General features: G+C 39.5%; 1 protein-coding gene across 3 annotated transcripts in view; it reads right to left on the bottom strand.

Annotated features, from left to right (window-relative positions):
• The window catches only part of GABRB3 (gamma-aminobutyric acid type A receptor beta3 subunit), a 233769-nt gene that overhangs the window by 24045 nt on the left and 184132 nt on the right, over positions 1-25592 (bottom strand). For all 3 annotated transcript variants that reach the window (XM_029238263.1, XM_029238261.1, XM_029238264.1), the window contains exons 5-6: positions 15804-15886; positions 13079-13216 (exon numbers count right to left, since the gene is read on the bottom strand). In XM_029238263.1, coding sequence (XP_029094096.1) covers positions 13079-13216; positions 15804-15886 — 221 coding nt within the window. The remainder of the gene's footprint in view (positions 1-13078; positions 13217-15803; positions 15887-25592) is intronic.

Below are 25592 nucleotides of genomic sequence, written 5' to 3'. Positions count from 1 at the left end.
GTTCAGAAGTAGTGAGTCAGCTGCACCAAGACATAACCTTCAAAAGAGCAATAAAAGCTTACAAATTACAACAGAAAGGCACAGAAGCCCTAAAGTCTGTGTGCCAATGCAGATGTGATCAGGTCCACAAGTAGATGCTGAGTAAAAAGACAAAGGTACAGTCCCTAAATACAAGTTCATTGTTCTGGTTCAGGGCTTCCTTGGTAAAACTATCTATCGAAGATGCTGATCTCAACCCTTTCTCCCCAGATGCACTAAAAGTTGAGGCCAGAAACAAGGCTCTGGATCTCTCATCCAGCCTCAATTAATAGCACTTTCTAAGGCATTAATATTGTTGAAGAACTCATAAAAATGTGGATGCAGAGTATCATGTCACCTTTGCGGAGTGATCAGAGCCACTCAAATGTATCTATAAAGTAACAAGCTGATATTTTAGCAACTGCAGCAGAGCTGGCCTATGTACATATACCTGTCCCCCTCCAAGGCGGCCACCGTGGGGGCTCTGTCACAATGGCCTAGGAAGCTTTGTGAGCTTGGTGCTGTTCTTGGGGTCTTTATGACGCTGTCTCATTTAATATCTACCTTTTTTACTTTATAATACAACCTAAAGTTCAGAATGGTGTTCCTAACTTTCTCACCTGCATTGCTAGTCACCTTAACTGATATATGTTCAAAAATTCCATAAAGGAAAGGAGATATATGAAATAGGAAAGAGAGAAAGAGGAAAAACAAAACTTTTTCAAAGACTGCCTCAACCAGGCAATGATTCTCTTTCTGATCCTCCACAGTAAAGCCAGAATGTTCTATCCTATGACTCTGAAGCAAAGAGCAGGGGCATCTGAGTGATCCAGTTTCAGGCTCAGGGTTTATTTGGGATATTCCTTTAGGAAGCTGGCTACCCTCTCAGACCCTTAGTTTCCTTGTGTGTAAAATTAGGGCAAGAATATCACACGTGAAAAAAGAAAAAATATAAATCATACTCCATTGATTATAAACTATTATTCTGCAAAGGAAACCATCAAGAAAATGAAAATACAGTCCACAGAAAGGGAGAAAATATTTGCAAATCATGTATCTGATGAAGAACTTATATCTAGAATATATAAAGAAGGTTTACAAAAAATACAAACAGCCCAATTTAAAAATGGGCAAAGGACTTGAATAGATATTTCTCCAAAGAAGAAATTCACAGTGTCTAGTAAGTACATAAAAGATGCTCAGCATCTTACTCATTAAGGGAATGCAAGTCAAAAACACAATGAGATGCCATTTCATACTATTAGGATGACTACAATAAAAAAGAGAGACAATAATACATGTTGGTAAGGATGTGGATAAATTAGAACCCTCATGATTGCTTATAGAACTTAAATGGTACAGCCACTTTAAAAAACAGTTTGGCAGTTCCTCAAAAGCTTAAACATAGTTATCATATGACCCAGCAGTTGCAATCCTAAGTACATATGTAATGCAAATGACAACTTATGTCCACAGAAAAACGTGTGCATGAATGTTCATAGCAGCTTTATTCCTGATGATCAAAAGGTGGAAACAGCCCAACATTCATCAACTTTATGTATGGTTAAACAAAAAATGATAGTCATACAATGGAATATTATTCAGCAATAAAAAGGAATGAAGTATCGATAAATGCCACAACAAGGATGAACCTTGAAAACATCATGCTGAGTGAAAGAAGCCAGACATATAAGACCATATATAGTGTATGATTACATTCACATGAAATGTACAGGATAGGCAAAACCATAGAAACAGAAATTAGATTAGTGGTTACCCAGGGTTAGGGTTGGCAGATTGGGGGAAATGGGGAGTGACTGCTAATGAGTACAGGGTTTCTGGGGTGATTAAAATATTTGGAAATTGATTGTGGTCATGATTACAAAACTCTGTAAATACACTAAAAACAATTGAATTATATACTTTAAATGCTTAAATTTTATGGTATGTAAATTACATTTTAATAACTCTGTCATAAGAAAAAGAATACCTACTATGTGTACTTTACTGGAAATTAAATGGCTTAATTCATTCATATCAAGTACCAAACATACTATCTGGCTGCAAATACACACTCAATAAAAGCAAGTTCCTTCTTCCTTTCCTTTCTCTCCTCTGTGGTGACTTCTGTGCTCAAGATTCTGTAATCTAAGCATTTTTACCACTGAGCATATTTTAAAAATTGTGTGGAAGTCTTAAAAGCAATTCCAAAAGATGAAGATAGACGAGAGTTAGCTTTGCAAAGGAGGTGTGGGACAATGAATTTCTGAGGAAATCTGGCTTCTGTAGTGAGACATTTTTCATAGGTCAGGAGCCCTTAAAGGAAAGTGATTTCATAGCAATAAGATGAGATAGTTAAGCTCTCCTTTGGCACTGAGAGAGTAAGTTTGCTCTAGTTCTGCCATTTTGCACTGAGAGATTAGTAGTATTTGGCTAGTAAGCACAGGTGACTTGTCTCTAAGTATCCTTCTAAAAACAGTCGATGGGGAAAAAAGAACGGGAATTTGTCTCTGGAATTTAAAAGACAATGAGATATAGATGATAATTCCTTCTTCTAACCTTTCATATAATATTGGCTCTAGACCAATAGTAGATGCTATTTAGAGACCCAATGAGTAATAATTTGATCACAGGGCTTTACTTTAGGAAAAAACTAAAGCACAGAGTTCACGAATGGACTCTAGAGAAAATTAAGTGAATGTATTAAGGGTGTGACATGCAGACTTTTAAAAATTTTGTAATTTGTTTCATAATCATAATTGAAAAGCAAAATAGTATTTTGAAAGTTGATTTTTGAAGAATAGAAAATTCAGGTATCTTAACAGAAATGTATCATCATCATTTATTTTTGGATTCTTTTCTTTTTCTTTCTTCTAATCTTGGCAGAAGTATTTTGAAATGAAGTCAGAATGTATCAGTCCAAATGTACCCCGGAAAAAAAGGAGAGAAATAAAAACATCACATAATTAAAGAGGCATATTAAGTAACTTGTTCTCCATGAATTTATCAAAAATCTCAGTCTTTTGGCTCAAAGAAAATGAAAAAGTTAGGAGTAAATTTCAGATTTGGCAAAAACCATATATACCAAAGTTTGTGGGTCAGCAGAAGTACATTCAAGACCAGTACAAAAGCTGAAGTCCCAATGAAGTGATCCCGTGTCCAGAGTGATATTTAAAGGGCTCTTTGATTGTTAGCTGGATATGCTTGTTGAAATAAATTTAACACAGTATTTCTTTTAACCTAATCCTCTTACTATCTGCCATTGAAGTGCTTTGCTCATATTTTCACAGCTTTGTATTGCTGCAACCAAGGACCCAGATCCCCTGACTTTGAGCTTTACAGCACTTTCCTCAGTAGTACACTATTATGGATAAGTGTTTCCTCTCTATAATGTTATCAGAAAAATACAGAATTAAATAATTTATATTTACTGAACTGTGATTATAAAAAATGTACCCCAAATTTTCTTCTTTTTTACTCTCATGTAATTAATAGTCCAAGCTAAATAAGAATTAAATATTGAAACAACTGTAAATTTTTCTGAAAAAATAAAGAGGAGTGAAAAATAAGCTATGGTGTTTGAGTATTGTGGAATAGGTAACCCTTCTATTGGAAACAACTGGGAAAAATGGACAAAACTTAAATACATCTCCTTAGAGGCACTGGAGCGATAACAAGCCAGTAAGAATCTGGGCTAAGGTTTGGGAGAAAAAGTAAACTGGGAGAGGTGAGCTCCACGTTTCAGATAGCTATAGTTTCTATAACAGAAAGATGAGAAGCTAAGTAGAACATCTGACAGACTCATGGAACAAAGGGAGCAAAAACTGGAGATAGACACCATCAAATAGGGATTCCAAAGAGCTCTGTCCAAGATGTAAAGATAAATCACAAGGATTCAAGCATGCACAAGGAATGAATCTGAACTCAGCATTACCCAAATCCCAGAAAGTAAATGAAGCTTGTTCTGGATTGCTAATGCCTCTAGATGCCTGATAGAGGCAAGCATAAATTCTCTCTGAAGAAAGAAAACATCATCATAGATTTTGAATTACATCTATAATTTTCCCATGTACAATACTAGCAGATTAGACACAGATGAAGAAAGAACTGTTGAACTGAAAGATAAACCAGAAGAAAATTTCCAGAGTGAAGCATGAAGAGAAAATAAAAAATTCAGAAAGCAAGGTGAAGATATAGTGACAAGATAGAAGATATAGTAACAAGATCCAATGTTGGAATTGTCAGAATTGAAATTGGAACCCTCGAAGGAGAAAAGCAGAGAGAAAATGGAGGAAAAGCAATGGTGGCTAACAGAGCTCTAAAACTGCTGAAAGACCTCAAGCCAAAGATTCAAGAAGATCTACAAACTCCAAGAAGAATAATTAGAGAGAAAATTATATCTTGGTACATCGTAAGTGCCAGTGAAATCAAAACAAAGAGAAAAATTATAAAAGGATCTGGAGGGGGAGGAAAAACAGATTAATTTGAAAGTAGCACCAATTAGACCAACAACTGTCTTCTCAATGGAAACAATGGACACCAGGGAAAATGAAGTCATATCTTCAAATGGAAAAAGAAAAAATGCCAGCCTATCTTTCTGTAACCAGCAAATTTATCCTATAAGAATAAATATGATATAAAGTCATACACAGGTTGTTTTTTTTTTTTTTTAAAAAAAAAAACCCTAGAAGAAATTTGACCAGGAGGCTCATACTAAAGAAAATATTTTAAAAATATTCTTCTTTAGACAGAAGGAAACATTCACAGATAGACTTGGTGGTAAAGGAAAGAATGAATAACAAAGAAGAGAGGATTATTTATAATTACATCTAAGTGAAAATTTCCTGCATCTAATAACAATAATAATATGGTACAGGGTTTAAAATATATATGAAATTATAAGACATAATGACAATAGCATATATAAGTCAGAATGAGGAAATATGGAATCCAAATGTACAAAGGCCCCTCCAGTGCTCAGGAATAGGTAAAAATACCATCTCAGATAAATTAATAGAGGTAATAAAACTTTAGCAAGGTTGTTCAATACAAAATCATTGTGTCCTTATATACCAGCAACAAATAAGAAATTATGTTAAGAAAATTTTACCATCTATAATAACATCAGAAAATATCAAACATATAGAAAAGTTTAACAAAGATGTACAAGTTTTCTACACAGAAAACTCTAAATGTTATTGAGACAAATTAAAGAAGACCAAAATGAGAGATAAAATATATACAGATTGAAAGAATTATAACAAGGTCACTTTTCACTAAATTAACTAATACATTCCCAATAAAAAGCCAAACCATTTTTTAAATGAAAATTAATGATCTGATTATAAAAGTTTTATGGAAATGTAAAGGGCCAAAAATAATCATCAATAGTAAATAAAAAGAAAGGGAAGGAAGGATCTGCTCTATTTAAAAGCTACAGCAATCCACACAGTGAGGGAAGTGTACAAAGATGGATAAATAAACCCATGGCACAGAATACAAAGTCAAAAACAGATCCATGCACATACAAACAATTTATGACAAAGGTGTTGCTGCAAGTGCAATGATGCTGTGGAAGATAATGAAACTTTCACACCTTTCACCAAAAAATGAATTCCAGGTGGACTGTAGGTCTCAATGTAAAAAGTACATTATTGTAACACATTATACCTGTATAAGTTTGCATCCAGAATTTATAAATAACTCCAATAAATTATTGACAGGAAATTCACACAAAAAGACTTGCATAGGTAATTCACAAAAGAGGATCTCCAAAGAGCCATTAGGGAAAGGTGCTCAGTCCCACTAGCACTCAGAGGAATGGAAGTTAAAACCACAAGACATCACCCAACATCCGACAGGTGACTTCCATGTGAAATATTAGCAAGGTCGTTGTGGGGCGAAAGGAACACTCAGGCATTACTGCTATGAATGTAAGTTAGTAAAACCACTTTGGAAAACAGGTTGGCATAATCATTAAGCTTGAACATTCACAATTACACTTTTAAGCATATTCTCAACATTTATGTGAGCATTTATTCACAAAAAAACAAGTACAAGAATGTTCACAGTGGCATTACTCATAAATCTCCACCTGCAGTAGACTGGAAAAATAAACTGTGGTGTATTTACACAGTAGTATAGCAAGGAAAATAAATGAACCATAGCGATACTGATGGATTTCACAAACATAATGTTCAATTAAAGAAGGTAGTCACAAAATAATTTAAACTCTACTATCCCATTCAATAAAGTTCAAAAATACAAAATTAACTATACTGTAACAAGATAGTGGTTTCCTTTGAGAAGGAGGGATGTAAAGAAATTAGGAGGGGTCATAGTGTGTATCTTGGGAGTGCCCACAGCATTCTACTTTTTGACCTGATTTTCCTTTTTTACACGATTTTCATTTTCTGATAATTCACTTAGTACTATATTTATATTTTAAATATTTTTCTGTATGTACACATACAGAAAAGTTATAAAGATTATCCTTAAAGTCATAAAAATCTATAAGTCTTTGTATTAAAAATAAAGCATGAGAAAAATTCTAAACCTTCCTAGGAGTGTCTTGCTTTAATTAATTACATTCTTTTAGAAGGTCCACCAACTTCTGTTTGACAATTTACGTAAAATTTTCACATATTTCTTAATGAATTGAGATCTGTTTGCTTTAAGGTCATTCAACTTGATATTTCTGGCACATCCCAAGTACTTCAGCAACACATGTATATTTATTATGTTTAACTAAGTAGAAATTAGATAAAAGAATGAAAATATTTCCTTTATTGAGATTCTGCTTGAGTCACTCACTGGCTTAATTTCAGTAAGCAGAAAATAATGATATAATACTTGCTTTGCTAAGTTTTTTTGAAAGACGTTTTCAAACCCCAACATTTAAATAATTATGGCTTGCCTATCTAGAACAGGTTTAAAAGCTAAGTTCAGTAAAAATTTCTTACACAATTCCCAAAGCTTGTATAGAAGGACAATATCTTTTCAGGTTTCAATCAAAAGATTTCAAAGACTAATCTCAACTTGCACTTATTTTTAAAAATACATTTTCAGTATTTTCTGAAATTCAACCATAAACCACTAATGAGTCATAGAGAACTAGATCACACTTTAAAGTAGAAATCTGTGAACTGCAGTAAAAACATACTTTATTTCTAGGGTTAAAGCAGAAATGAAACATCAGGTAATCTCACATCTAGGTGACAGCAAGCTGCTCCCTTCTTTCATTATTTCTCTTTAATCTGGTCTCCCTTTTCCTTATTGGAAAGACTTCCCCATGCGTGTTTTCAGGTTTGGCTTAATTCTATAGACTGTAGGTGCTAAAGAATGATCTGAGTATTCACTTTATAAACTCTTTCCTTAAAAAATATAGCTCTGAATCAAGAAGGAATATTGGTAATAGATTCAGGACTTTCCAAGAAATCCAGTGGATTTAAATAGTCAATGATATACCACGGATCTAATGAAAGATTTCTTTTTTCTCTTCTCTGTTTGACTTTCAAGCAGAATCTGTAATCGAGGTTTTGGTATTTTGTGGGAATCCTGAACATATGGTTATGAACAAATGAATTAATTCAGAAGATTTTAAATGAATGCCAGATATATAAGAGAGTGAGAGTAATAACATATGACAATTGATAGAGGAATGATACAGTCAGACTGTGACTCGAAGCTTTTCAAAGGAAAAGGATAATTGGCAGGGATGCTCAAGGAAGGCCAATCAGAGATGTTGGTGTTTCAACTGTCCACTGATGAATGTACTGGATATGAATAGAAAAAAGAGGAAGAGAATACATCAAATGTGGGCTGTAATAGGAGCAAAAGTCTTTAGGCAGCATGCAGGAGTGAGTGGAGGAGAGAAGAAGAGATGAATGCAGCAACTAAAACAAAGTTTTGTGTTGGGGATGTTTATGAGCTAAACTGAAGAGGAGAGGTTAGAGCTAGATGTGGATCCACGGTGAAGGAGACTGGATTCCTTGCTGCTGCAGGCAAAGGCAAGTCATCACGGGTTCTGGAGCTGAAAAGTGGCTTCATGAAAACAGTGTTGCATGACCACTATTTACAATAGCCAAGACATGGAAGCAACCTAAATGTCCATCTGTCCACAGATGAATGGATCAAGAAGACATGGTAATCTATCTATCTATCTATATCTATCTATAGATATCTATCTATCTATATATATCTACACACACACACACACACACACACACACACACACACACACACAATGGAATATTACTCAGCCATAAAGAAGAATGAAATAATGCCATTTTCAGCAACCTAGACCTAGAGATTATCATACTAAATGAAGTCAGAGAAAGGCAAACACCATATGATATCACTTACATGTGGTATCTACAATATGATACAAGTGAACTTATTTACAAAACAGAAATAGACTTACAGACATAGAAAACACACTTATGGTTACTAAAGTGGAAAGGGGGTAAGGGAGGGACTAATTAGGAGTCTGGGATTAACAGATACACACTACTACATACAGTCCTACTGTATAGCACAGGGAACTATATTCAATATCCTGTAATGAGCCATATGGAAAAAAATATGAAAAAGTATAAATATATAACTGAATCACTTTGCTGTACACCAGAAACTAACACAACATAGTAAATCAACTATACGTCAATAAAAAAAGCAAAGTGTTGCATGGCTACTAATTTGCCAGCAAAATGCAGGATGGACTGGAAGGCAGAGGCACATTTCTTGCCATGAAGGATTTCTGGACATTGGATGAATCAATTCTAGGTCTCTGGATTAAGAATTTGGAGGCCTCCAATCCCGACATCCGTTTTAGAAACTTGCATAAAAGCACTGCTCATCAAGAATGTACAGCCCATAGGGACTTCCCTGGTGGCACAGTGGTTAAGAATCCACCTGCCAATGCAGGGCACACGGGTTTGAGTCCTGTTCCGGGAAGATCCCACATGCCGTGGCACAACTAAGCCCATGCACCACAACTACTGAGCCTGCGCTCTAGAGCCCGCGTGCCTAGAGCCTGTGTTCCGCAACAAGAGAAGCCACTGCAATGAGAAGCCCACGCACTGCAACAAAAATAGCCCCCCACTGGCCGCAACTAGAGAAAGCCTGCGTGTAGCAACAAAGACCCAACGCAACCAAAAATAAATAAATAAATTAATTAATTAAATTAAAAAAAAAAGAATGTACAGCCCATTAATACTGGAAAGTAAGGGAAGGAATGACACAGATGCCGTGGACAGGCACAGTAGACATTGTTTGTCATCCCAACAGCTACACGCTGTGTAACAACCCTTATAACATTAATATATAAAAGTATGGAAAATAATCATTTAAATAAAGCTTAAAAATATTAGTTTTTAAAATCTTTGTCAAAAAATATATCAGGGTTTCCTATTTGTCAGGAACCTTGTGGATTAATTTCTGTCCTTTCTAGCTTTACTGTGTAAATTTGGTCAAATCATTATCATTCTTGAACATCAGTTTTCCTATACTTTAACTTGGGCTAATTTGTTTGTCAAGTACCAGTCTCCCAGGGACATTAGTGAAAAATCTCGAACACAAGGTGCTATGAATTATAATGTAGCACGCCACTGTTATTGTTAGAAATAACAGTGAGTAATAAAGTTTTACTTCATTTTCTTTTGAGTTGTAAGGGGATCGAAATATTTTTTCCAAAACCTATTTGCTGAGTCATGGCAGAAATGGAATAATTATTGTTGAGGTGAACTAACTCAGTTATTTCTTTAAAATGCACTCATGGAACAAAGCTCCCTCCTTCTGGGCAAAGGCATACTTAATTTCCTCCCCAGGTACAAAGAGGTTTTATGTGGATTTTTCTTTTTAAAACATCATATTTTAGTACATTAAATATTTGAACATATAATGTTATTAATTTATATAGTATCTCTTCTGCAGAAACAATTCATTTGATTAGGGTTGAATACATACTTAGTAATGACAGTCAAACTTCCTCTTGTAATTCAACAACCATGCAGTTTTCAAACTATTGAGTGGGCTAGATGCTGGGATATGTATTAGGGATACAAATATGAATCCCAAACAAGCCCTATTCTTAAGAAACCCTCAGACAAGCAATTAGGAGTCAGTTACATCATACTCAATAATCCAGGAGAATAATGTCATACATTTTCTAATATTTAAAGCTCTGGGCAGCCACTGGAGTGTCTATTCTCAGACTCCTCAAAATATGTCTCATGCCTGGACCCACGCAATTTAATTAATGAAAGCTAATCAGTGCTCACCCTATTCTAGGCTCTTTATTTATACTAACTCATGTAATCCTCTACAATCCTACCAAATAGATATTATCAATGTCCTCTTTTTCTCAGAGAGATCATCATGGGTCACCCTGCTAGAAGGTTCCAGAGTCTGGACTTAAGCTCTGGCAGTTCTGGCTCCAGGGTCTGAGTCTTTAAACCTTGTACATACTGTTTCTTGAACTCGAGCTCTCTTATTGTGGCTCAATTCCCGCTAAACACCCCACTAGGTAAGAGGCTACCTGATGTCATCCGGGGCACACTGCTGAATGCTTGCAGGCTGTGAGCAGTCCCACTGGACCAGACACTCCCTGTTCCCTCTCTGACCCAGGGTTCAGCCCCATGCCTAGTTCATGCCAGCCATTGAGTGCCAGCCATTCACGACTCCTTTTGTATGTATTCCCTGCCCTGCAGCCTGCAACCTCATGTTACCCAGGAGGTGGATTAGGACTCTACACCTTGGGAAGCCACAGCAAGACGCCATTCACAAGGTCCTCAAAGAGGCAGGACAAGGGAGAGGTGGGCCAGCCACAGAATTTCGCTTGCATGACCCTGAGAAGGAGCATCTCCAGAAACCTCCAGAGTGTTGTGTCTTTCCTAATCCCCTTTCTGAGAATTCTCTTTCAGGCTACAGAATCCTTCAGTCCAGTTTACTGATTGAAACCTCATTAATTCAGAACACTTGTGTAAAGGAAAATAAATTAGTATATTTAATTTTGAAATAGTTTTGTAACAATGTGGCTTATGACCTTTTTACATAAGTAAGCAAATTAGAATAATTTTAAAGCACGGGGTCTTTGAAGGATGGGAGGTTTATAACTGACTGATACGGAGCTCCTGGTGACACCCTGCGAATGCAGAAACTTGGTGAGCACAGAAAAGAGGACTCAACACTGCATTCTGAGGGCATGATCTTGTGTATCTTCTCCAGATGTGTTTAGGATATGTTCTGCCATACACATAGTTAAAAGAAAGACAGAGACTGCACCTAGAAAAAAGTGGCTCCAGTGCTTTTGAGCAAGAGGATTCAGGAAGGCCATTCTATGTGGTTGCAGTTTCCCATGGAAGCACCACACCCTCCACAGACGCCTCATCAGGCTTTCAAGGAGGGTGCATGAAAATGCAATAAAAGGGCCTCCTGGCAGTGCCCTAACAGCCCTATCTGCAATCTTCTAGACAAAGGCAGGCATGGGCAGGACTCCTACACCAAGACAAGACTATCCCTGCATTCTGAGCAGACCTCTGCTCACATCATTTGGAGCATGGAACAGTTTGAAATCCAGTTTTAAAAGCAATAAATCATTTTCTGCAACACATCACAGGGCAATTTTCTTGGTTGTGGAAACTATTCCTTAATGATAAGCCCATGTGCCTTTTGGCCTCACCACCCACCCAAGGTGAGCACCTCCGTGCGTACTCTACAGGGACTGCAAGCACATTTGCAGGACGTCTTGCAACACAGGAGAAGGTGGCACCGCCATGAAGATGGACCTTAAACATTCAGGCTTCTGTCTCTACTTGCACGTCCCTTTGTTCTTGAGGCTGAGGTAGAGAGGAGAGAAACGGGCCCAGTGCGGACTGGCTGCATGTCCGCAGCATGGCAGGCATCCCACGAGGAGGGGACGGGGAGTGGGGTCAGCCGTGCCCAGGACAGGCCTCTCTTATGGGAGGGGTCTCCTTGAAGTCACAGGCACTGGTGGTCAGTGCAGCACTGAAGGAATGCAGAGCTGTCACCTAAGCCAACCTGGGGAGGCAGTGTGTGGGCAGAGCAGGGGCCAAACCTTCACAGAGGAAGAGCATTTCGATTAAGCTGAAGAATGAGTAGAAGGTGCCCAGGTGAAGAGATTCAAGGTGGCCATGGGTCACAGGCATTCAAGCTAGAGGCTACAGGCAGAGAGTGAAGGCCGCAGGCTTCATGAATGCTGGCACAGGACCAGGGCTAACCACCATCCACTTGGTGTGGTTTAAGCTACCTTGTCAGGAGAAAGCCAAGATGGGAGATCCCAGCTCTGCCTTCTTGAGAATTCTCCACCCAGAGTTTGTGGTCTTTAGAATACCCTACACTTTACAGAGCGCTTTTGTTTATTCTCTCAGCTACAGCACAGCATTCAGTAAGAACACCGAGAAAGCACTTCCCATTGTGAGAGACATGGTTGGAACTTAATAAAACCTCAGCAAGTTCAGACAGGAGAGTAGAAGATAACTACTCTGTCTTTGGACAGTTGAAACAAAGTTGACAATGAAACCCAGGCCAGGGCAGCCTCCCAGATGATATTAGGAGCAGATGACCATGTCTGAAGAGGCATCACTAACTGCAGGTGCCCAGGTTCCTGGACCAGGGCTGACTGCCAGCCCAGAAGTGGGGAGAAGGTCTCTTACTTTTGACAGCACAGCACTTGCCTCCTCAGGTCTTCCTCCCTCTCCTTCCTTCCTGCCTCCAAGGCCATCAGTGGCCTCTTGTCTGCCCAGAATGAAAGCTGCTTATGTTATCAAACAAGGGCTGGTTAAATTCACCCTCAGTCTTTTAACTTTTCAATAACCAGTACAGAGAGCATCTCCTGGTCAGGTGCTCCTTCCTACCCATCAAAGCTTATCCATCCCCTCTAGATACAGAGAAAAGGGTAGAGAAAATGATGAAATATTGATGACAGTCCTTTTTTGGTTGACTCAGCACTGTGAATCAGCAGCAGGGTATTTCACAATGATAGCATCATGGCCAGGCAGCCAGTGTCTTTCCAGGGAGTATGAGGGGATGCAGGACCCACCTGTGGCAAAGACAACATTCCTGGAGACCAGACGATGCTCCACGATGGAGAACTGTGGGAGCTCAATTCTCTCCACTCCAGTAACAGCCTTATCACCACCACGCCAGTAAAATTCAATGTCATCTGTGGTGTAGCCATCTGCCAGGAGAGAGAAGCAAGGACATGGCAGAAATGAAGCATTATTTTGTCTAAAGTGTCACTAATAAATGGAAGTAACAGCTTGCCCATGTTTGAAGTAAATTTGTTTGATGTGCTTGTCTATGAAAAGAAGCATCATCAAAGAACTAACTTTCGAATATTCTCATGTTACCTCTGCTGTCCGATTTGAACCAGGCTGAGAAACTGTGGAGGCAGAGTGCTCTGACCAAAGTTCTGTCTGCAAAGCCTAATTGTAGGGCTGGCCTCGACTGCACATAAATGAATTAAAAACATATTCATAGCACTGAATAAGATAGTTGGAAGAAAAAGTAAGAACTTGAGTATGAAGAATTCTAGAAAGGCAGCTCTCTCAAAAACTATTAAAAAGTTAAAACACTGAGGGTGAATTTGACCAATCAATGTTTGATAAAGTCAGGCATTTTTGGATGGTGTCATGAGGTGTTCCTGGCCATGAGCTTGGCCGTCCTTAGAAACACCTTTTGTAGGGACCCTCTTGGCCCTTAGAGATTTGAGCAGTGGTCTCAGCAGAAAGAGGAGTGGTCATTTGCCAGATTATAGCTCCAAAGCCAACTCTTGGCATGGTCTCATGCTCGCTCGGTAATTAATCAATGCTTCCCGAGAATGACTAAATAGGACAATAGTGTCTGATGTTATTTGTAGCACCCAGGAGTCTTCTAAAGAATTAGGTCAACTTTAGCGGTAAGGAAAATTAAAACTCACACCTGTAGAAAAGTAGCCTATGAATATAACAGACTTTTTGATTTGAACATATAACACAACAAGAGGCAGATACTAAATATCTGACGTTAGACAAACAAATAGACCAAAGCTGTGGGGATGACTGCCCCCCACAGCCCCTGCTGGCTCCCTGGTCCTGTCTGCTGTCCTGCCTCCAGGATCACGGTGGGCACACCTTTTGTCTCTGCCCTTCCCTCCGACTGCCTTACACTGCATTCTCACCTGGCGGCCACAGCGATCGCTAATAAAACACACATCTTACCAAGTCACTCTTCTGCTTAAAGCACTCAAATGTTTCCCAATGCAATTAGCAAAACAAGTCCAAAGTCCTTAATAGGACCCCAAGAACCCACAGGACTGGTCCCTGTGTGCGTTGTTAAGTACATCCACGCCCACTCCCTTGCCCACCCAGTCCAGCCCCTCTGGCCTTCTGGCTGTGGCTCAGATCAGCATGCTGTGCCCAGTGCTTACATGCCCCCCAGCGGGACATCCAGATCTTCAATTGGCTAACTCTTCCATACATTTGCATCTTGACTTTAATAAAAACTTTTGCACACGTGTGTAGTCAGGTCACCAGAAAACTGGGAGAATCCCTCTTCTGTTCAACTGCTTTAATCATGAATTCTCTGAGGGGGAGGGACCTCACACACTCTGAGGAAATCTCTTTGACAACGGACCTTCCTGCCCATCCTCCACCTTAGTTAAACATCAAGGAAACAGAATCTACACTCTTCAATGCCACTCACTACGGCTCACAGTTGGAATAGGAGCTGCTTCCTCACTTAGATCCCAAATTTGCCTTGCTGAAACTCTCATCAACTCATTGGAGTTGTGTCCTCTGGCCACACAGAATCTACTTAACTTCCTAAAGTAGCCCTTCAACTATTGGGAAACCATCATCTTTCCCCTGAGCCTTCATACTAAATATACTATGCATCATGCCACATGATCTCACGTCCCTCATCTTCTGAAAGCACAGCTCTCAGAAAGCAGGGCCATGATGCCGTGTGAAAGTGAGGGGCACAGTGAGGGGTCTAAACACTGGCCTGCCACCAGTACAGCTTCCCAGTGTGTTCATTCACCAAGGCATTCACTTCTCACTATACATGCATCGAATGTGCTGCAAAGTAAGTCATTTGCCATCCCCCCAAAATTCAATACAAATACCGACAACCCGAAATCCAACTGAGGCTAATGATAAACCAGTCTATGGTGGGTCAGGGGAAGACACAACAGCAGCAGCCATAACCGGATATGCCAGGGTTGCAGGTCAGGGAGCAGGACATTTTCTTCTTAGACTACGTGGCTGCAGCTCTCGTCCCTCACAGAGAAGTATCACTCAACACTGAATTATCAATAAGGCATCTGAATACTCTTCAAATTGAAGAAAATTGCCAAGATGTAGAAATAGTTGGCTTGTAAAGCTGAGCTCCTAATGGGAAATGAGGTTTACTCCAACTGCAGAGGGTCCCAGGAGTACAGCCACTTGTGCCTGATGAAGCACATTGAGAGGGACCGCCTCTCGGCGTCTGCTCTCTTCTCACTGAAGGGGTCGAGATGAAGAGCATCTGTCTTCTTTTATTTCAGCATAGCAAACAGACTCTCTTAGATCAGAGTGGAGGATTCTTTTATACTGAGCCTCTGTCTCTGTCTCTCTCTTTCTCTTGCCCTCTCTCTGTCATGAAAGTGATATTTGCAGAGTGGAGGATTAAACCTCTAATCTTTAGGATAGTTAAAAACTATGTCAAGAAAATTATATATGCCATGCCAAATAATGATAAAAAGGCCTAAAACACAAAGTGGATGAAAAAGAAATACAGATACACACAGCTTTCAATCTCCAGGGTGCAGTTCTGCTCATCCAAAGGGTATCTTCTCAGGTCCATCATGCATGCTGCGGTCGTGGTGATTCTGAAACACACAGAGTGAGGGCAGATATTAAAGATGGGATGAGAAATACAGCAGAAAAACTGCTTCTAGATAAACACTGAGTAACCCTCAGGTAGGACCCCTTCCCCAAAGCACACCTGATTAAACATATTTCATGATATATACTAAATGGACAAGTTTTCATTATACTGTAGGCCAGCTTTATCCAAAAAAGCAGTACATATATAATTACAAAATTATTCATGCAAACTTGTTGACTTTGGATAATCAAGGGAAGAGAAAGGGGCTTCTTAGGAAGCTCTTGTCTTCAATTTTTATTCTGCCTCATTGTCTAGTGACGCTCTAACTTTTGTAGCACAGAGAAAACTTACCTATGGTAACAACATTGATTAGATTACAATTTAATTCGTTGACTTTCAGTGTGAAGTGTTCAAGTAGCTCCCAATCCACAGGCTGCACTCTTGAAATGTGAGCCAAGCTTCTATTTGATTCTGTCTTATTATAGTTGCCTCTTGGGCTAATGCTCCAGGGCTTTTCACCACAGGATCATCTACCTTTTCAAAGAGAATATTTGGCTTGTATGTTATTGATTATGAATGAAAACTTGGGTTAGCTTCCCTTGAGGTCAGCTGCAGCCATGGAAAGAATTTATATCATGGCCTAAGGACGGTTAAGCCTCTGCCGTGCAATGGTTAAACCCACTGTACATGGAGATAAAACACTTTGAGAAACGTCAAGTTCATTTCCTACTCTGCCGAAAGCCTCATTTTAGGGAAACCAACCTACCCAAAGCCTCTGTTGAAAATGCAACGATTAGGCTACCATGTTTTATTCTCTTTCTCGAAATCCTACCCCTTCTGCACCACAGTCCCAGCTAACCAGATTGGGCTGGGTCCCTGAATCAAGCACAGCCAACCATTAGTTGAACAAGAATATAGGATGTGGCCTGAGTTAAAAGGCAGAATGGAGCTAAAGGGATTCTCTTCCATGAGAATGAATTAAAGATGAGAATGGAGCTAAACTTGCAAGTTCATGAATTAGAGGCTTGTGATGCTATTTTCAAACTGGAGAGTCAGGCATGAGAAAGCATAACAGAGGTGAAGACAATGCAGAGAGTTGATGGTTCAGGAGACAGCAGAGCTAAGCCTGGGCCATAGCACACAGCCTTGCAGGACATGTACGACACATCTCAGGGAGCAGCATCTCAGAGCTGATATGGAAGATGTGTAAATGGCGGCCCGGGCTGTGCTCATTAAATGGTGAATCTTAAGAAGGAAAAAGTGAGAATGTCTTCTCCTGAGATCCCTAGATTTACCTTGAAATCCCAGCCACATTCTAGACTCCACCCTTCTCAAAGCCCAGTATTGAGCTTTCTATAGACAGCCTTCCATGTGAACATTCACAACAAACCTCCTACCACTCAGGCAACATGAGCAAGTTCTGCTCCAAAACACCCATCAGACACCAGTCATGTGCTAATTATGTTGGGCTTGTCTCACTGAACCTAAGTGCCGGTGCTAAAGGAATAGGAGTAAAGCATGTCCTTCTATTAGCATTGGGTTAAGCAGCAGGTTGAGGAAAGTTCTACTTTTCAATGACTGAGAAGAACAGTGAGGGAAAACGTCAACCAATTTGCCAATCATGGGACAACGCTAATTTTTTCTTTGCAAATAGCATGCAAGTGCCGTGCAGACATATGCTATAAGATCCACACCAATGATGAAACTGTGTCCTTTCCAAATGTCATAACACTTCCAATTATCATTCCAAAGAGTGGATTACATTCTATCCGAAGTCAACACATAGCTCTTTGGTATATTTTTCTACATCATCTGACTTCCTAGCCAACTGAAGAACCAGCCTCACACTTTGAAATTCTGGCATGTTTTATGGCAGGTTGTCAACCCAACATCCATACAAGATGCCTACAAGGCAAAATTAGAAGAAAGTTCTGCTAAAATTACAAATTTTTGTAAATAAGAGAAAAAGATCTCTACTGGAAATGTTCAAATTTTTAAATTTTCCTACATGTTTTAGTACCTATTCACTTGAAGACTCAGTAACTGAGATTACCATGTTTTGTTTGTTTTTCCTTATTTATTCCCAATCACCATCATTAAAATACATGCACACAAGTGCACACACACACATCCAAATTGTTTGGAGACTCACATGTATTGTGATATTATGTAGAGTGTTTCATAGGAATCATTGGAAGTGGGAAGCATGAAGCTAATAGAATTGGTGAGTACCTTTAGTACAGCTGTTGTCCTGTCTTCTCATTCTGGTATCATACTGGCTATCATATGGAGCCCTATTCCTATTGACTTGAGGAATAAGGTATAGACATCTATGTGCTACTCTTCTTCCTATGGAAGAAATACACAGAAAACCCTCTTATGGTGGAAAGTAAGTCATAAGAGCCTACTCATGACACAGTGGAAGGAAAGAGGTCTTTTTGCCACTGGGACAGAAAGGCAAGAAAAAAAGAAAGGGGAGAATAAAGAGATCAAGAAGGGGACAGCAGGCCAAAACCCCTCCCCGAGCCACAAGGCCATCATCCACATTGGCTAAACTCATGACAGGTTTGGGGACTGGACCTTCTGAATGAAATGACCAAATTTTGCACCCCTGGGACTTTGTAGAAACCATAGGAGGGTATTTCATAGTCTGCAGAATGAGAACTCAAGCCTAGTTAATGGAGATGGACCAAGGGCAGGGAAGCCCCAGTGACATTCGAGCTCTAGTTGCATAATCCCCAACACGCATGCGCTCACACACACACCTTTTGTATTTTTTTCTAATCAATTTTATTTGTCCTGAGAAAAGACTTTAACCAACTTCTAGCTCCACTTCCATCTGAAAGCTGAGAATTCCACTATTTCTAAGAAATAGTGGTGAAGTCAATAAGAAATATTGCGTGAGGAATTCTCTCCAGTAGATCCATTGTTTTTAGTCGTAGCATGCAGTCACATCTGAACTTTATGTAAGGCTGGTTGTGAGTTGGCTTTGGGCCCAGCGCCGTGCTCAGCAATTGAACACTCATGCACTTAATCTCACAACAACCACATTGTAGAGGTATTGTTATTCTTCCCATTTTGCAGATGAGCAAACCAAGGATCAGAAAGAGTAAGGAGGTCGGCAACATTTACAATGCTACTGGAAGGCACATGTGGCATTCAGATCCAGGCAGCCTGAATCCTGCACTCACTCATCTACGTCCTTGACACCTCTTCTGCCTTAAACTACAAAATATATTCAACTTTTAAAAGCTTACTCAGGGAATGAGATTCTCGTTTTCAAAGAAGAGCGAATTCAGTAGAGAAATATGTTATATACATGTGTGTGTATATATATATATATATATATATATATATATACACACACACACAGAGATCATATACATGTATATGTCTCATATGTATGACAAATTGGAAATATACTACGTAAGGGGAGAAAATAAATATTTTAAGGCTACACTTGCTGCAACAGCAGTGATATTTTGCCCATTGTGGAATAGGGTAGAGTTTAGTAGGTAGTCCTGCTATTATAAGTGATATATCCCTAAAGATATGTTTAAGAGTCAAAAGTATGAAAATTCGAGGAATAAATGTGAAGTTTATAAGGGCAGCAACATCCCAACAAGTTTAAAATCCTATTATGAGACACCTGCCATCTTTGGACACCATCTAGAAACTACTCCTGGGAGGAACAGCTTTTAGCAGGTCAAAGGGTTCTAATTTTGTCTCAATTATATCAAGCTTATGAGATCTACTTTGGTATCAGCACTTCCATTTTAAAATTTCCACCAATTAAAAAGAATACTAAGGGCAGACGCAAACTCTTTGTGTCATCCCACAAACACAGATTTCTCCACAGACCGCCTGGAGAGGCTGTGGTGGAAATATCGCTTTTGGCTGCTCAGGAACACAGCTACTAGGTGGTGGTAGTACGCCTGCTTGTCAGCCGAGGTACGACACTGCTCTCTCTCTGTCCTTGCTGGGAAAGGGGGACTCTGAGCTGAGCCTGGGACCCACGCTTACAGTGAATCACAAGGCAATGCACACACTCTCTTCCCCACTTATACGAATATTTTAGATTCATAGTAAATACCAGAGAGAACAGAGGTTAAAATGTCCCTGACTAGCTTTCTCAGAGGCCTTGTAGAACTAAGGTATCTCAGCCCTGCTATCTCTCCTTTCATCACCCATTTTAGTATTGTCATTATACTTAGGACCATCTACCCTTGGAATGTCCTTCCATTTGTTGACTTGCAGGCCCTTGCTTGTCCTCTGGGGAGCCTGGAGCAGGGCTTGGTCCCCTGCGGTCATAAGTGCCTAGAACCGCAGCCACATGCACATGGCAGGTGTCCTGGACTAACAGACAGCGTGGAACTCAAGCAAAATGTGGAAAGGAAAAGAGGTGGCTTGGCCCTTCTTGGTTTCAATCCCCCAAATCGAAGAGCCAGAGGGATACCCACCCTCCTGCAAGCACTCCCAGCAGGAGATCTGACTTTGAATGTTTACTGACCCTCTGAGAGCCTCCCTGGGCTCACTGGTCAATATGCTTGGATGATTATATTCCAATAAAGATGTTAAAAATAAATAAATAAAAAAAAATAAAACATTCCATTATGTACGAAAAAAAAAAAGGTGCTTGGATGACGCTCTATGTGCTGACATCCTGGTGGTCTCTGAATCCTTCGGCTGCAGAATGAGTCCTTAGCAGGCTGATGTTAATGCCCATAAGCTTTAGTTTCCATGGCTGTGAGGACTGCAGCAAAATGCAGCCATAGGCAGAGTTCTGGCCCTTTGATCACAATCTTGTCAAACTAGCAGGACCGGGAGCAAGTTAGCAGCACGTCCTGTGTGACTTCTGGCTTGTACTGGGGATGTCCAAATGTCCGAGAACCCTGGGCAATGGTTGTTACCCATGGCCCCAGAATAGCAGTACACCTGGGGTACTGCCTTACAGGTAATCACTTAGCCCTCTGCAACTGCTCTCAGGTAACTTACTCATCTCCATTCCTGGCTTCACCCCAGGTGCACCAGGCAGTGGAGGCATCTATCATTTTTCCAAGAATAGAAATTCAGATGCTAGGATTAAGGACCTAATCAAATAATTCAGACTGACCGAGCATCCTTCTAAAGCAAGTGCTTATTATTCAATGTGGAGAGGGCACAGGACATAAACGAACATTGAAGTTGCCCCAATTTTTGTTTTATTTTACAATAAATATAAGAAGATACATGCACAGAAATGTCCAAAGGCCTCTGCTGTGCAGATTCGTTGAGGATGTTGCTGGGAAAATTGCTGTAGAAAGTTGATTGTGTTGGCAGCCCCATTCCTTCATCTTCCCCAGTATCCACTCTCTTTGCCATGTCATTTGCAGCTCTTCTCACTAAAGAGGAGCTGTCTGCCCGCTTCTGAACATGGGCCAACTTTGTGCCTTGCTTTGTCCGATAGAATGTGTGTACTAACAGTCCCAAGATTAGCCTCCAAGAGACATTCTGTGTTTCTGGTCCCCTTGTACTTCTGCCTTTGCTGTGAGAAAACCACGCTCATATAAGTCTGCTGGTTCTAGGAGGAGTACGGACATAAGGGGCAGAGACCACCCATCCCTGGGCCTGTGGGTGAACCAGCCAGAATCTGCAGAGGTGCTGATTAATCACCCAGATTCACAAGCAATGAGCACTCATTATCATTTGACATTGAGGCTTTCCAGCTGTTTGTTACGCAGCAATGCTGTGGGCATAGATAACAGATACAACAATCAACGCAAGTAACTACACACATAGAAAAGCATAAATTATCTTATAAATAAATGGACATCACAACCTGATACTTCTCAGGGGTGCCATAAGATAGCAAAGCCCTTAGCAGATAGTATTTTCCTACAACGGGAGCATTTACTTCTGGATTTCAGCATAAATCCACTAGCATTGTAGGAACATAAATCATGGTGAAATGAGTAGTCACATTAGGCAAATGAGATGGGCCACGTCCTGATTTTCAAACAATATGGTGATAAAGCAATTCAAAGGCCAAAACCAGCAATAATGCTAAAAACCAAAACCAAAAGAAAGCATGTGTCAGATCCTCAAGCACCTGACAGGAACAGAAATGTCAGGGTGGATGACTGAGGGAGTCTCAAGGAAAATACTTAGGTTCAACTCTCTAAGAGGAAGGAAGGAAATATTTTGAAAGAATCAAAAAAGTACTTTGAGATTTTGAATCTCCCCAACCATCTGGATCTAATGATGGTACTTGGGAGGTGTGTGTGGGGTTTATATCTAGAAAGGTAGCCACTAGCCACATGTGCCTATTTATAATTAAATTCTAAATTAATTAAAATTAAATAAAATTAAAAATTTAGTTCCTCTAAGGCACTAGCCAAATTCCAAGTGCTCAATAGTCACCTATGGCTAGTGGCTATTGTACTGGATGGTACAGATTTTAGAACATCTTCATCACCACGGTAAGTTCCATCGGAAAGGGTGAGAAACAGCGTGAGCCAGACAGGGTGACAGACCTGGCCCTGCCTGCTAATGCAGCCTGCCAGCTCTTCTCCCTCCCTAACTCTCTCTCTCTCCTCTCCTTTCCCCCGCCCTCCCCTTCCCTCTCCCCCAGCCTCCTTCTCCCTCCGGCCCCCTCGCCACCATAGCTTTACAGGACACACTCTCTAGTTGAAAGTGGTTGGACGACAAAGTCAAATGCACACAACCTATCACCTCAAAGAAAAGCCACTGCAGCTGGAGGCAGATATCCACAGGGCATGGAAACAAGCAGGCCAGAGTAGAAGGTGTCATTCAAGACTATTCAAAGTATCATACGTTGCATCTGACTTCATGGCTCAGTGGGTTAACCAGCAGTCTGAGGGGAGGGCCTACCGTAAAAGAATGGCAATTAGGCATAACAAAGGGAATGCATTAACCCAATCTTCAGATTTGTATCCTAGGGACTAAGGCTTCCAATGTGAGCGTGAGACAGAAGGGGGCCAAGGTCGCCATGTCCAAAGTCTCATTAGAATATCACTTAGTCTCCATGGATCTGCTCATCTAAGGATAAACATTATGAATAAAACAAAGAGATGTTCTATGAAAAGTATGCAAGCATGCAAAATGAAAGTTGAAAACTTGGGAAGATGTTGGTCTGGTTGTCAAAAGGCATGAATTCTCTTTAAAACAAGGATAGGAAGACATAAGGAAAGAAAAGCCTGAGATGAAGGCATAGACAGATGATGTAAAACTGAGAAAAGAATGCAAAGAATCGGAGCGTAAGTGCTGAACTGAAATCTGTACTGAACACAGAGACAGCAGAATTACACAGCTGAAAGCCATTTAATGATGTGAATGACTTCATAAACTCGGAGGGGACACAAGTCACTGAGGGATCTTGTTAAAATGCAGATTCTGAGCAGGACATCTGGGGTAGGTATGTAGTTCTGAATTTCCCAGATGATGTTGCTGCTGCTGGTCTGGGGACCACAGTCAGAGTGGGAAGGAGAGGGCCAACTTGTAAAACCTTCCTAAGGGCAGAGGAAGAAGACAAAGCTTTGAAAACACAGAGAAGATGTACAGGACAGAAAATCAGTATGAAACTGAGCTCTATTAAACAGAGCAAAAACAAACAGCATCCAAGTGAACAAAATAGAATTCAATAAGAAACAAAGAATTTTTTTAGTTAAAGTAAAATATGCATAACACGAAATTTACCTTTTTTTACTATTTATAAGTGTACAGGTCAGTGGTATTAACTACATTCACAACCATCACCACTATCCATATTCAGAACTTTTTTATCATCTAAAAAAAACCCCACTATACCCATTAAACAATAACTCCCCATTCTCCCCTCCCCCCAGGACTTGGTAACCTGGCAACTTCTATTCTTACTGATACTAGGTATTTCATATAAGTGCAATCACACATTTGTTTTTTCGTGTCTGGCTTAGTTCACCTACTATAATGTTTTCATGGTGTAGCATGTACCAGATTTCCAAACCTTTTTTAAGGTTGAATAATATTCCACTGTATGTATATACCTCATTCATGTTTTAATGGACATTTGGGTTGTCCATTTGAGTTTTATACTTTTAGCTCTTATGTACTATATCTTTGATCAATTGCAAGTTCATTTTTGTATATGGTATAAGGTAGGCATCCAACTTTACTCTGTTACATAAGGATACCCAGCTTTCCCAGCATTATCTATTGAAAACACACTCCTTTATGCATTGAGTAGTCTTGCACCCCTGAAGCAAATCATCTGATCATATACTCAAGAGTTTATTTCTAGGCTCTCTACTTTATTCCATTGGCCTATGTGTCTGTTCTTATGCAAATATAACATTATTTTGATTACCATGGCTTTATAGTAAGTTTTGAAATAAAGAAACGTGAAACCTCCAACTTTGTTCTTCTTTTTCAAGATTGCTTTGAATATTTGGGGTCCCGTATGATTACATATGAATTTTAGAATGGAGTTTTCCATTTGAAAAAAATGTGATTACGATTTTTAAAGGGAATGCATAGCAACTGTAAATCACTTTGGGTAGTACTGTCATCTTAAAAAAATATTAATTCTTCCGATCAATGAACATAAGATGTCTTTCCATTTGCTTATGTATTCCTTCAGCATGTGGCCTCTATCCTCAAGGTCATCTCTTGATTCAAAGTGGCTGCTGCAGCTCCAGCCATTATATCTACCTTCTACACTAGCAGCCAGAAGAAAATGAAGAGCCAAAGCTCTCTTACCCCCTCCCTTTTACAGAGATATCCTGGCAAGAACCCTGCCAAAGTTCCTTTTATAGCTCTTGGGCCAAATCATAGTCACATGGTCATATAGTTTTACTCTTTCTTTTATACTTTTAGTTCATAAGTCTTTTGCCTCTATCATTAAATTTCTTCCTAAGTATTTCATTCTTCTAGATGTTACTGTGAAAGAAATTGCTTAGTTTCCTTTTTGGATTGTTAATTGGTAGTACATAGAAATGCACCTGATTTTTTTTTTTTAATAAAGGTTGCCTATTATCACTTTTTTCTCCATATCTCTAAGGATGATATTTTTCCATTTTATTTTTTTAACTGAAGCATTTTTGATGTATAATATTATATTAGTTTCAGGAGTAAAGCATATTGATTCAGTATTTTTACAGATTATACTCCATTAAAAGTTATTACAAGAAAATGGCTATAATTCCTTGTGCTATATAATATATCCTCATTGCTTATCTATACATAGTAGCCTGTATCTCTTAATCCCATACCCCTAACCTACTCCACCCCCCTACCTTCTCACCACTGGTAACCAGTGGTTTGTTCTCTGTATCTGTGAGTCTATTTCTGTTTTGCTACATATACATCATGGTGTATGTTTTCTTTTTTTTTTTACTTTTTCTTTCTGATAGTTTATTAATAGTGTATAGAAAAGCAGCAGATTTATCTAGCAACCTTGCTGAATTCATTTATTAGTTCTAATACTTTTTTCAGTGGAAACTTTAGGGTTTTCTATGTAAAGTATCATGTCATATGCAAATAGTGACAGTTTCACTTCTTCTCTTCCAATTTGGATGCCTTTTATTTATTTGTCTTGTCTGATTCCTGCAGCTAGGACTTTCAATGTTATGTTAAATAGAATGGGCATCCTTGTCTCATTCCTGAATTTAGAGAAAAGACTTTCAGATTTTCACTGTTCAGTATGATGTTAGCTGTGGAGTTTTCATAGA

The sequence above is a fragment of the Monodon monoceros genome, unplaced genomic scaffold, assembly GCF_005190385.1.
Source record: "Monodon monoceros isolate NGI ecotype Baffin Bay Population unplaced genomic scaffold, NGI_Narwhal_1 Super_Scaffold_21, whole genome shotgun sequence".
Lineage (NCBI taxonomy): Eukaryota > Metazoa > Chordata > Mammalia > Artiodactyla > Monodontidae > Monodon > Monodon monoceros.
Note: the sequence above shows the minus strand (reverse complement) of the source record. Positions and strands in the feature narration are given on the sequence as shown.